The 13,475-nt window shown below is 50.0% G+C and overlaps 1 protein-coding gene across 1 annotated transcript in view; it reads left to right on the top strand.

The window, feature by feature from the left end:
- Positions 1-13,475, top strand: part of LOC106808192 (low-density lipoprotein receptor-related protein 8-like) — a 46,332-nt gene that overhangs the window by 16,087 nt on the left and 16,770 nt on the right. Inside the window, exons 3-6 of the mRNA XM_014810795.1 lie at positions 6,374-6,496; positions 9,406-9,534; positions 10,340-10,459; positions 12,016-12,154. Of these exons, the coding sequence (XP_014666281.1) occupies positions 6,374-6,496; positions 9,406-9,534; positions 10,340-10,459; positions 12,016-12,154 (511 nt within the window). The remainder of the gene's footprint in view (positions 1-6,373; positions 6,497-9,405; positions 9,535-10,339; positions 10,460-12,015; positions 12,155-13,475) is intronic.

Consider the following 13,475-nt stretch of genomic DNA (forward strand, 5'->3'; position numbering starts at 1 on the left):
AGGGTTGGCAGGTCTGGGTGGGTGGAGGTGTTACGCGCGATGCCAGTCTAGTGCGGTCGGCAGGCCAAACGGCGGTATTGATTTAACTATTTTAGTGTAGGAAGACTCGAGTGACGGTCGTCACCGCATGGGTATTTGTTCGCGTGTGACGTAGCATCTGCTGATGCGCGCGTCACGACATCATGCGCCGAGTTCGCGCCTATGACGAGCCGCGTTATATTCGCAGTAAAACCGGCGGTGGGTGGCGGCCGTGGCGGCATAACGCCGGCATCGTGTGCTGCGAGTTCCGACACCGTTAGCGACGTAAGCGCAGGCGCTGTGCCGACGCAGCTTACGCCCCTCACAACGGCAGCACGCGTAGACTACGTCTGCGCCGACGGGGTCGCAGTGTGGCAGCGCCTGCAAAACTACGCGGTGATTGTTTATGATCGATACTAGGTGTTTCATCAGCCGACGAGGTTGTGGGAGTGGGTGGGTGTATTGTCCATTGACGTAATGCAACTTGTGAGATTGCTCACTTGCTGTGTATGCGTAGGCGGGTAATAGAGTAGAAAATGTCGAGCAGTGGGTTGGGTGCACGAATCTATCACGGCGACAGCTTTCAACAGCTGTGACAGAAGCAGCAGTTTTATATAATTAATGATCTGTTATGCCGACAGTGCGTGCGTCGCACGGTACCCCGACCACCGTTGACGAGGGAGTGACAGTTGCTTCCTTCCTACTCCTCGTGCTCCGTGAGTGGACACGGTGAGATTGCATCACGTAATGCCCCGTGCGTTGGCGGTGCGTAAGCGTTGTTGCGTCCACAGTTGCGTGTGTTATCGTATCGTTCTCCCTGCCACTAATAACCATTGTCGCATTCACATCCGTCCTGCCACTACTCGGCCCTTCTCATCTCATCCTTTCGTTGAGGCATAATTTCCTTCTTCGTCAATAATTATCAGTACCACGCATGACCCGCCGCCGTGGCCTTGTGTGTATTCGTGGACGAAGTATATATGATGTATGGCTTGTGCCACCTGCGGCAACAATATAATAGTTAGATGGTAAGATTACAAATGCGTTGACTCTTTGCTTAGTGCTTGTTGACATACGCGTCGCATCTTCTTGCTGCATTTAGTGATGGCCAGAAATGACAGTAATTAGGGATCATCTAGATGTGGCGAGCGTTTGATGAAGGCTGTAAAACAGCGGACATTTGCAAGTTAGATTAGAGGCACATGCCACCTCCACTCTGAGACAAAGGACGCCTGCCACATTATCTCGCCATCTCCGCCGCATTTCATATTCATGAATGGTCAGTGGCAAGTGGCCAGTGGCCAGAAATAGCCCGAACAATAGCCGTTCCTGGTGGCAAGGCAATTGAGAGACAGAGGGAGAAGGGGGAAAGAGAGCGGGCAGCTGCAGTCGCAATGTCTTATCAGCTACACGGGCGAGTCTTCTCCGCCATTAACCATCACGCACTCCCCCCCTAACCTTTGTTCTTCGCGCAGAGCCCTTCTTTTACCTATAACCCGTGCAGCTGCACTGTAGAGCATCTCTTTTCTCCCGCGCAACTCTCCTTATCCGTCCACATCGCCCCTGCTTCACGTCCGCGCGCTCTTGTATCCGCGGCTGCGTGTGTATCTTCACGGAGCCGCATTGTGGCGGTGTTCCTATTTGATAGGTGACGCGGAGGTGCAAATATGCCGCCGACAATGCGCGGTAGTGGACGGTGGCTGTCGGGCGCGCTCACATCGCCGTTTGTCTAGAAGGAAGTGTTGTTGACCAGCGGCTATGCGGCTAGATTGGCCAACTAATCAGCGGCAACTCGCGGGTTACCTTGTCTGCTTCCAGACACGATTACAAGCGGAGTAAATATTGACCGTGCATTGTGGGGCCAGTAGCTCCCTCATTATCCCCTTGTTCGGCTGTATACGTGTTCGTCGGCAGGCAGCCCGATTACGTGCGACCGGTCAGAACGCAACTCTGCAATTAATGCAATTACGGCAATCAGGGGGGAGGAGGAAGGGAGGCAGTCGTTGCGCGAGCATCCACACGTTTCACAGCCGGGTGCCCCAATCTAATGCCGTAATGTTATGCCACCCGATCGGCTTTAGCTCATCGGGGCGCCCTCGCAACGCGCGATTCGCCGGAACAATGGCTGAGAGTCAATTGTGGCGCGATTATATTATTTGCGGAGGCGGAGGTATGATCAACTAGATGATCGAAGTGGTAGAAAGAAGCGTGGATGCCGTCATGGTGACAATGATGTGCGAGACACACGCGCGTACACGCGACGAAATCCAGGTGCCATTGTGAAAACAAAGAGTAGATGCTTTTAATAGTATCATGCAGGGCGAAGATGCAATAAATTATATTAGTACCCAGCCAAAGTAAATAATATATGCTTATAAAAGAGGCGCGCAAGATTGAGTAATAAATAGGAGTTCTGCCAATGTTTTAGGCAACCTAGTATGTTTTTCTTCCCCGTGGTAGCTAGAGGAGGTTGAAAAAGCATAGTCTGCAAATAGACTGCCCTTTTTAATTGAATGAGTTCAAAAAAAATTTGCACAGATAGGCATAGAGCCGCCTTGCTATCTGCTAGCACGCGCGTACCTCTTCATGTACCTTATCTGTGTGAGGATATAGATCAGCAATAACAGCACTGGCTGTATCGGCGACACCAAACATTAATCAAACTATACCAATCTCCCACAGATCTATATAGCGTCTGCTATATATTTCTGGTAATTCCAAATCTCTAAATATATTTGTCTAAATATATTTCCATTTCGAGAGTATATATAATTATATATATATATATATATATTGCAATTCGTGAGCGCTATTACTTCATCTGGGAACAGGGAAGTATATATGGGTCTGTCGGCCCGCTGCTAAGTAAATAAAGCTTCCGAGTTCAGTGTCCCAAACTTGCCTGCTATGCTGCTTCACAGATAGGTTAGTGTTTGTGACCGCGTTCATAGTTCAACTTCTGTCTAATCCCGTTTGAAACGATAGCCGGTTACATGACATTTGTTAATTGGCTGTCTGACAAGTTGCTCCTGCTGACATTGTCTTTGCTCTCGTTGTTTCGGCGCCCACGCTCGTTTCCCACCGCCATCCATACATGGCGACGTATCTCGGCAAACCTCGTTGTTCTAACGGGACAAGTATAGCTACCGAGATTTTTTAATCCGAATTAAAATTAGCCGTAGTTAGCTATCGTGTTTGTTCTTCGTAAAAACATGATCCCGTGTTACCCGGCCAGGTGGGAGAGGATGGATGAGCCGTAATGCTAGGGGCACACGAGCGATTTTTATCGCCCGATCGCGGCGATTAAAATTGCCAGCGAATTTAATCGCCCGATCACGAAGGGGCACACGTAGCGATTTTTATCGCCCGATCACGAAGGGGCACACGTGACGTAGCGAATTTGAGAGCGTACGCGTGCGCCACTCGACAGAACATTTAACATCACATGATATCAACAACACGTCCGATTGGTTTAGAAAAATCGATCGGGCGACAAAATACGCCGGTAACGGGCACACGAGCGATAATAATCGCCCGGCGTAAATAATCGCCCAAAAATATCTAACATATTGGATACGGGCGATTCGGTCGGGCGATTAAAATCGGCGTGAACGGGCACACGGGCGATTTTTTCGAGCGATTTTAAAATTCGCGGCGGTGTGTGTGTGTGTGTGTGCGTGCGTGCGTGCGTGCGTGCGTGCGTGCGTGCGCGCGCGTGTGCGAATATGCGTATGTGTGTGTGTACGTATGTGTTTGTGTGTATGTGCAGCGTCCCTGCATCAGTATCGGTGTCATCAGCACTAATGTAGTGCACGTGGTGTTAGTGGGGGTAGGGGGGTATTCCTCATGGCCCGTGCTGTGACCACTGGCGGCCGAGATCTGTGACACACTAACAATAATCGCTAATCGGTCATGTCTACTTCCGTGCCAGCTTCGCCAGCATCTGCCGCTGCTTGCATCAGCATCAGCGCGAGTGCCGTAGATTTGTGTGTAGCCTGGGTTATGATGCATGCGCCCCATCCCCCCGTGTCGTGCATCCTCGTGTAGCATCCCTTGTGAGTAACAACGCCGTGTGGGCTGCGGTTGTAGCGCGTGGCATGTTGGTATTGACGCGAGGCTTTCTCGGCTGTGATTGGTTGCTGCGGAACGCCTGATGTTGCACTGTCTGCTGGCAACGTTCCAACCGAGTTGTTTGGGGGGAAATAAAAACATATTTGCACAGCCGCCTTCTCAGGGTTTTTGCAAAATTCCAGCCCACTTCATCACTGTACCCTCCTAAGAAACTCTGTAATCGATATTGAAAATGTGCGCTGGTGTCCAGACGCAGCGAGTATTAATAGATGTCGTACGTGTAGTTTAATTAGGTCAAGAGCATATAAAGAAGGTATATACTCTTGATAAAGTCTTCTTTATATGCTCTTGATTAGGTGTACGGAGCAGTGTGTTGTAAAATGTAAATATCGCATTAGATTGCTCGAATGAAAGCATCCAAACCTGCGCTAATATTAAATCGTGTACTAGATCGGGCTGGAATAGAAACAGTTCATTAATGTTAAAGGAACTCCTCGGATAGTGTAACTAGTTAGCATATTTGTGTGCGGCTATTCGAAGCAAATAAAACTATCCGTGCATGCACAAGTCGAGTGTATCTCAACATACTCTGAAATGTATTTAATGACGCTAGTCTGTTGCCTCTGCCTGCTTGCCTATCTCCGGCTCGCCCACCACACTCCACCACACGATTACTCATGTACATGATTTACAGTTTCTATTCAAACGGTCTTGTCTAGACGTTTATGTGTGCACAAGCAACATCAAGCGATCAAGGTAATCAAGCAGTCTATAAGAACTGATAGTGTGTCACGCGGCTATCGGAATGGTTGTTCGTGTATCTAACCACATGTGTGTGTATCGCAGCGGAAGTGCTGCGGTATCAGTACAAATACACGCTGTTCACACCTTAAAATATGATAACGGTTGAGTGTGCAGGTAGAAGGTTGTCACAAGGAGTACCTGATTGATACCAATATTGGGTACCGATCCCAGATACGTAAGCGGAATATCTTTGGTTCCCCGTTTTCGTTCTTCCCTTTGCCTCCCTTTTCTCGCTACTCCTCCTCCTCCTCCTCCTCCTCCCCCCTCCTCTTCCTCCTTCTCCTCCTAGTTTCTTCTCTCCTCCCGTTTCTTTTCCTCTCCTCCTCATCCTTCCCCTCCTTTCTTTCCTATTACCATTTGTTTCTTCCCCCTCCCATTTCTTCTTCCGCTTTTCTTCTCCCCCTTTCCTAGCCACGTACATGGGTTAATGACCCACGACCGATCGACCGTGATTCACATTTGACCCTTCTTAGAGCCAGCAGCGAAGCCGGCTAATTTGCATATTATTGATCGATCTGCGATCGTGTTTTTTTGTCTACAAAAAAATTCGTACTTTCGCTAAAGTTATTCCGAATCTGTTTGTGTGATTATTATATATAGTGTGATGGAACGTGTAATGCGATGAATGCCTATATTGTAAGTGCAAATACATATAGTGCTTCATAGTCCTCCTCTCGTATAACCTTCAGTTGAGCGATTAGCTCGTAATGTGATCCAGTGAATGAGCTAGAACTGTGAGTCTAGCAGAAATAGCGCCTATAACCGTCTACAACACTGACCGCTGTGCGTAGACAATGGTAAGGTCAATTAAGCGTGGTGCGAAGTAGGTGGTGTGTTGCGTAACATGGGAAGTACTACTTGGCGTTCGTAATTGGTAATGATGTGTTACTCTTGCACAACCATGCATTCCAGTGTTAATGTGCTCAAGCTCATCCTTCCGGATGTATCTATCTCTTTCAGATTTTGCAACTCTGCAGGAAAATATTTCCGAGATAGTGGGCATTTGGCTTGGTGTGCAGATTTCGTGTGATGCACTAAAAAAATTGTTTATATCCAGTGGGTCCGAGTGGGTGTATGTAAATGTATATATATATATATATATATATGTCAAAGAAACATCCGGCTTAGTAGAAGTCGTATCTGATTTAACAATATTTTTCTCCGCTATATATATATATGTCAAAGAAACATCCGGCTTAGTAGAAGTCGTATCTGATTTAACAATATTTTTCTCCGCGCGCAGCCGTTCCTTCAGCCATAACTAGCGCACGTTTTCTGCAGTATTGAGTTTCTACAGGGCGAGATCAGCAGATGAGCACCGACGGGGATGGCTGGAAGCGAAATGGATCGATTATCCTTGGTGGCGTGGTCATGTGCTGCCATCTGCCAGCTCAAATAAAAGTAGAGTAGCGATGCTATTTTCTGCACGGGCGTTGGAGTGAATAATGACCACGTATCTGTGTTTTCTTCCTCCGTGTAGCCGTGGAGACGTGCTCGGATGGTGAGTTCACCTGTGAGAGCGGACGCTGCATCCCGGTGAGCTGGACATGTGACAAGGAGGACGACTGCGGTGACAACAGTGACGAGGATGCCGAGCAGTGCAGTGAGTAGCTATTAATAGCACGCCGCTCATGCGGCTTCTTCTAAAGTCTCCGTTCGGTCCTGCATGTGGACTGGCATAAATCGGTGGTGGTGTACCGGCAATGTTACTGATGTCCAATCCGTATGTGCCCTAACTTAATAACGAGGTATTCCTGTGTATGTATGGGCTTCTACAGAGGAGTCGACCCCCTGCTCTCATTTGCTCGGTCCAACCCTATAAAATAAATCATCATCGTAGACCTGATACTAAGTAACCCTCACTTAATCTTAACTTATGTATGGAGGCTCCTGCATTACCTCCCCCCCACCCCACCCCCAACTCATTGCTCAATTATAGTTTTGGACCTCAGTCCTAATTTAGGGTCCCCGCATGTGAGTCATTGTCTTCATAGCTGTGATCATATCCCTAGCCATATAAATCCTAACCTTAACTCTAACTCTAACTTAATCCTAACCCACATTCATGTATGTGCTGGACCCCCAACTCTCATCCTGTCGTGATTCTAGATAGAGTTAGTGGCCACACGAAATCAAACTTGAATCGGCGCTCTTCTCCGATATAAGGAAGCCTCCATTGCTTTCCCCTCCCTGTGCATCGCTCGTTCTGTAGCTGCCGCCCCCTGTTGCCTTCCCTCACCCCGCCGCTCGCTCGTTCTGTAGCTGCTTGCCCTGTTTCCTTCCCTCCCCGCGCAGCATCGCTCGTTCTGTCAGCTGCCACCCCTGATTGCCAATCCCTCCCGGTCATCGCTCGTTCTGTAGACTAGCCACCCCTGTTGCTTCCCCTCCACTGCACGTCGCCTTGTTCTGTAGCCGCCGCCCCTGGTGCCTTCCCACCCCCCCCCCGCGCACATGCCCGCTTCTGTAGCTGATTTTCCCACCCCTGTTGCCTTCCCTCCCCGCGCATCGCTCGGTTCTGTTAGCTGCCACCCCTGTTGCCTCCCCCTCCTCGCACGTCGCTTCGGTTTCTGTAAGCGCCGCCGCCCCCTCGTTGCCTTCCCCCCCCCCGCGCATTTGCCCGTTCAATGTAGCCTGCCACCCCTGTTGCCTTCCCCTCTCCAGACTCGCGTCGGTTCTGTAGCGCCACACCCTAGTTTGCCTTCCCTCTCGCGACATGCCCAAGTTATGTAGCCGCCACACCTGTTGCCTTCGCCCCCTCTGCGCATTGCTTGTTGTGTAGCTGCTGCCCCCCTGTTGCCTTCCCTTCCCTCGCGCATTGCTTGTTCTGTAGCTGCGCGACCCCACTGATTGCCTTCCCCTCCCACCCGCCGCTCACTCCGTTCTGTAAGCTGCCACCCTGCGATCGCTCGTTTCTTAGCTGCCGCGCTGTTATTTCCCCTCCCCCGCGCAATCGCTCGTTCTGTTAGCTTGCCGCCACCTGTTGTCTTCCACTCCCCGCCGCTTCGGCGATTTCTGTAGCTGCTTGCCCTGTTTGCCTTCCGCCTCCCACTGCATCGGCTCGTTCTGTAGCGCCGCCCCTGTTAGCTCCACTCCCACCAGCGCATCAGCTTGTCTGTAACGCCGTCTGTTGCCTCCCCTCTCTCTCGTTGCTGTTCTGTAGCTGCCACCCCCTTGTGCTCTTCCACCGTCCATCGTGCATCGCTCGTTCTGCATAGCTGGCCCACCCTGTTGCCTCCCTCCCCGCGCATCGCTTATTCTGTAACGCCGACCCTGTTGCCTCCACCCTTTTTCTCTCTCGTTGCTTGCTTTTTTGTGTTTATTTAGCTCGCCGCCCCTGTGTCTTCTCCGCCGCATTGGCTCGGTTCTGTTAGCTGCTGCCCCTGTTGCCTCCCCTCCCCCGCGCATCGCTCGTTCTGCTAACCGCCGCCCATGTAGGCTTTCTCCCCAACGCGCATTGCCGTTCTGTAGACTGAACACCCCTGTTCCATTCCCTCCCCACGCGTCGCTCGTTGCTGTAGCTGCCACCCCTGTGCCTCCCCTCCTGCGCGTCGCTTGTTCTGTAGCGCCGCCCTTTGTTTCCTCCACTGCGTCGCTCGTTAACTGATAGCTGCGCCCCACTATTGTGTCTTCCCCATCTGCCGCGCATCGCCGTTCTGTAACCGCCAGCCCCCTGTTGCTTCCCTCCCGCGCACATCGCTCGTTCTTGTAGCCTGACCGCCCCCTGTTGCCTTCCTCCCCGCGGATCGCTGTGATTCTGTAGCGCCGCCCTGTTGCCTTCCCTCCCCCGTGCATACGCTTCTGTATGCTGCCACCCTTATTGCTTCCCCTCCCCAGTCCGCATTACAACCGTCGTTTGTAGCTGCCACCCCCTTTGCCTTCCCTCCCTGCACGTCGCTTGTTCTGTAGTGCACACCCTGTTTTCCCTCCCATCGCTGTCGCTCGTTTCTGTAGCTGCCACCCTGGGTTGCTCCCCTCCCTGCACGTCGCTCGTTACTGTAGCTGCCCCCTGCTTTTCCTTCCCCTCCCCCGCGCGTTGCCCGTTCCTGTAGCTGCTTGCCCTGTTGCCTTTCCTCCCCGCGCATCGCTCAGTTCTGTACCGCGCGCCTCCTTGTGCTTCCCCCCCGTGCATCGCAGCCGTTGTCTAGCTAGCGCACCCCCTATTGCTTATCCCTCCCCGTGATGCTGCTCAGTTTGTGTACTAGCCCCCCTAATTGCCTTCCCTCCTTGCACGTTGCTTTGTTTTCTGGTAGCTGCTGCCCCTGTTGCTTCTCCCCCGCCAGCGCAGATCGCTCGTTCTTGTAACCGCAGCCCCTGTTGACTTACCCTCCCCGTGCATCGCACCGTCTTGTAGCTGCCACCCTATTGCCTTCCCTCCCCTGATGCATCGGCTCGTTCTGTAGCTGCACCCCTCTATTTGCTTCCCTCCCTGCAGTTGCTTGTTCTTGTAGCTGCTGCCCCTGTTGCCTTCCCTCCCCGCGCATCGTCGTTCTGTACCGCCGCCGTGTTCCGCAGGGAACAAGCAGTGCAAGCCGACGAGGAGTTTGCGTGCACGGCACCGCCCGGCGCCTGCATCCCCGCGGCGTGGCGCTGCGACGGATGACGGCGACTGCCCGGACGGCTCCGACGAGGAGGACTGCGTGGGTACAGCTCGCCTCGCTTCGCGCGAATCTTGGTGGGTGTAGGGGCGCCAGGGCACGAAATTAAGATTTTTTTTAGGCACCGGCCCCGCCCAGAGGGCTGGTAAGCAATTTTTTACAGCCGCTCATAATGAATTTACTAGCCCTCAAAATTTTGTTTTGTAAAACCAATGTCATGTTTTTTTTTTATTTCACCTTGCATCTGGATTTCAAATTTGGTAAAATGTTGATAACGATGGGGCGGTGATTTCGATCTTCAGGTAAAGCAGTAATGTTAGACTATAAATAAAAATGTAGTACTCGCTAACAGGCTGAAGCACCTGCTCGGAGGGCGGTGTTTTGCATGTTACCGGCCTCCAAATAATTTGTTGGCATATGCCGGTGGGCCGCTGCTAATTTTGCACCCTCAGGGCGCCCATTCAGAGCTTTTAGCAACGTATCGGTATGAGCTGCGTTTTGGGTGGAGTAGAAGAGGGTTTGAGAGTGGGCTATGCGGTCGCTCGTAGCCGTGCGATGCCTGCTCTGTAACACAGAGAAACGGCGTCGGTATAGGCGAGGGGGAATTTTTTTCATGTTGGGCTGTCTCGGTTTCGTTTTGCTGCTACTACATCACGCGCCTCTCATTCTCTCTCGCTCTCTTTCTCTCTGTCATCGCGCTCTCTCGCACTCTCTCGCTGTCTCTCTCTCTCTCTCTCTCTCTCTCTCTCTCTCTCTCTCTCTCTCGCTCTCTCGCTCTCTCGCTCTCTCTATTTCTCCCTCTCCCTCCTCTCTCTCTCTCTCTCATCGCGCTCTCTCTCGCTCTTGTTCAGGTGAGACATCGTGCGCGCCGAATGAGTTCCAGTGCACCAACAAGCGCTGCATCAGCCAGCGCTGGGTCTGTGACAAGGACGACGACTGCGGCGATGGCAGCGACGAGGACGAGCAATGTGGTGAGTTACGTCGCCGTGACGATGGCGCCACGGCAACGCTCGCGTCGGTAACCCCAAAATTGCAGGCCCTTGAGATCGCGGTCCGGTGGGGTCCATAGTCGATGCAGTATCAAGAACGCGAAACATTAGTGGCCGGAGTGTTCGTGTGGGTGAAAATGGTCGCTGTGTACTGGGGCAAGCATTCGCATATTTATTGTGTTGGTTCCTCAGTTACTTTTCCTTCATGCATGCGTAGTCTGCCATGCGTTAAAATGACTATTGCGAGATTTTTGCTCAGAAAAACTAAATATAGCTGAGTATAGTCTCACCTGACAGCGAAAATATCACTTATTATTACACCAACATTAAAAATACTAAGATTTTATGCAGTTATAGCATAGAAAATTGGATATGAACACATCGTAACAGCAATGCATTTTATCGTGTCGCGACAATGCCTAAATGGCAGAATTGGTAAACTTAATTTGTGTTGGTGATTAATTGAAAACAAGTGCATGATTTGAGAGAGCCATGCTTTGTCTATGGCAGATAAGCGGTGGCGACACAAGCTAATCCACACTTCCGTCTAGTTCAAGATAACAGAAAACGAATGTTTATGAAACTAGTTCGAAACTGGCAGTTTTTGATGAATACGAAGGTTCTAAGACATTTTATTGTTACTCTAGACAATTGCTGTTACTCAAGCAATAACGCTAGGTGTCATGAAAGTGGTGAAAACACTGGAAAATTCTCGCAATAATCGGTTTAAGGTGACTTACTGGTTGACCGTTGTGTCAGAGTATTGTAAAATGGTCGCTGTGTATTGGTGGGAAGCGTTTGCGTATGTAAGTGCTTGTTCCTCCGTTATTTTTCCTTCACACGCATAGTCCAGCGCGCGCTGGGGTGATTCACCGGTTGACCGTTATGTCACGGTCCCGTAAAACCCTTACGCTGCGTCATTGTGTACACGGTTTGTTGTTGAATACACGCGCGCGTGCAAGGGTAGTTTGTCACCTGCTCGCTTTCTGCTTATAATTATGCGTATCAGAAAATGCTTGGCAGAGTGCCAGGGTACAAGTAGGTCAGCTGCTATTCTTTGGGTAATTACTGGGGACTGTCCATGCCTATGCCCTAATTGGCCTATTGCCAAGGAAGCATCCTGCAGCAGGGTAGGGGCTGACTATAGTGAGCCAGGTGGGTGGACAAGGGCAGGTGTGCTGCTCATGCACGTGGCTCAATATGTTGATAGCAATCTTTCTATTTGGGGCAAAAATACATCTGGCCACTAGCATAATCTAAAAGGCAAGTTGTTGTAAAAGATGTGTCCACATGCCTGTATCTTGTCATGTCACACGCGTCCACACGGCTGCCCACAGGGACCTACTGCCATAGGGCCACCGAATATGTATATCATGTATATATGTAACTATCTATTATGTATTTATACATGCATACACACACCACACGCACGCACGCACGCACGCATATGCATGCGTAAATAATAAATGCACGATCCTCGTTCATGCTCTCCCTCCAGCGTGAATGTGTGATGGTACTAACCTGGCTTCTCTTCACAGCAGCGATGACCAACTGCACAGACCAGTTCCAGTGCAACGACACGCAGTGCATCCCGTTGAACTGGCGCTGCGACGGCGACGCTGACTGCAGGGATGAGACCGACGAAATTAACTGCCCCACTCCGTCAGTGCCGTCTAAGTAAGTCAAGTCTCCGTGCGGCCCAGCTTTCCCTCTCTATTAGGTGGGGGTGGGGGAGGGGCTATCCCTCAACAGTGTTGCTTTAGGCCGATGAAAGTTGATTTCATGGTTCTCGAGATTTTGATGAGGGATTTATATCAACATTCATCTTTTATATACAAACCAATAGAACTTAGTGAGGGTATCAGGTCTTGTTTGTACATATGCAAAATAAGGTTGAAAAATGTCATAACTTCTTTGTTGACAGTTTTTACTCAAATTTTTACTGTTTGTCTTCCATACATGTAGTGCTGACTGTAGATTTGATTTTTTGAGGCGGGAATTTCATATGGGACTTTTTGATGGCGGGAATTTCATCAGCGATGAGTGTTGAACTTTTTTGATGGCGGGAGTAAAATTTGATGCGGGCGCTGACGAGAACCATGACATCAACTTTCATCGGCCTTACATTGATTACACTCATCCATCATATCTTCTTCTCATGTACGGTAATTCTCAGTGAAAGTCGGCACGTCATGTCGACGATTGTCCGTGTCGTCGTCGTTGTCTGCAGTTTGCATTGAAATAATGGTTGCTTGAGAGATGTTTCTGTTCTTCGTTGCCCGTAGGTGTAGCGATCGGGAGTTTGCCTGCTTCAACGGAGACTGCATTCACCGGTCGTGGCGTGGTGTGCGACGCGCAGAAAGACTGCCCTGATGGATCGGACGAAATTGACTGTACGTATCACGAATCTGTGTGTCTGTGCGTCTGGAATAGTTAATCTGCTCCGTCTGTCTATTTGTATGTCTAGGTAATTAATGTGCATTAGAGGCAATTTGTGCAAATGTAATTCAACAAGCTTATCATACATTCCGCCGCGCATCACAATTAAGATCACGTTCCACACGTTGCGTCAGACAGTTTTCCATTGTTGGGCATGTCGCGGATTAGTGCCGGCAGTCGGCAGCAGCCTGTGCTTCATGAGCCGATACTGCTTGCCCTGCTTTCCAAGAACAGTTTCGTGGCTGATGCAACCACTTCCGCGCTTGACGTCACCTCAGTGTTCATGCTTTGTCGAAAATATTATGTATAATTTTCTAAATATATGCAAGTCATACTGCTAATTCATTCGTTCAAGTCTGTAATTTATAGCGAGTGATTTAGTGGTCGAACAACTTTTGTACCGTTAATCTTTAATCCTTGACTTTCTTCTTCCACAGACACTCCTGCTATTTATATTAATATACACACACACATATTTATTATTATTATTGTTATTATTATGATTATAATGATTAATATTATTATTGTTATTACGTATTGGCAACATTCAGTGGGGTAC

Source organism: Priapulus caudatus, unplaced genomic scaffold (genome assembly GCF_000485595.1).
Source record: "Priapulus caudatus unplaced genomic scaffold, Priapulus_caudatus-5.0.1 Scaffold259, whole genome shotgun sequence".
Classification (NCBI taxonomy): Eukaryota; Metazoa; Priapulida; class Priapulimorpha; order Priapulimorphida; family Priapulidae; genus Priapulus; species Priapulus caudatus.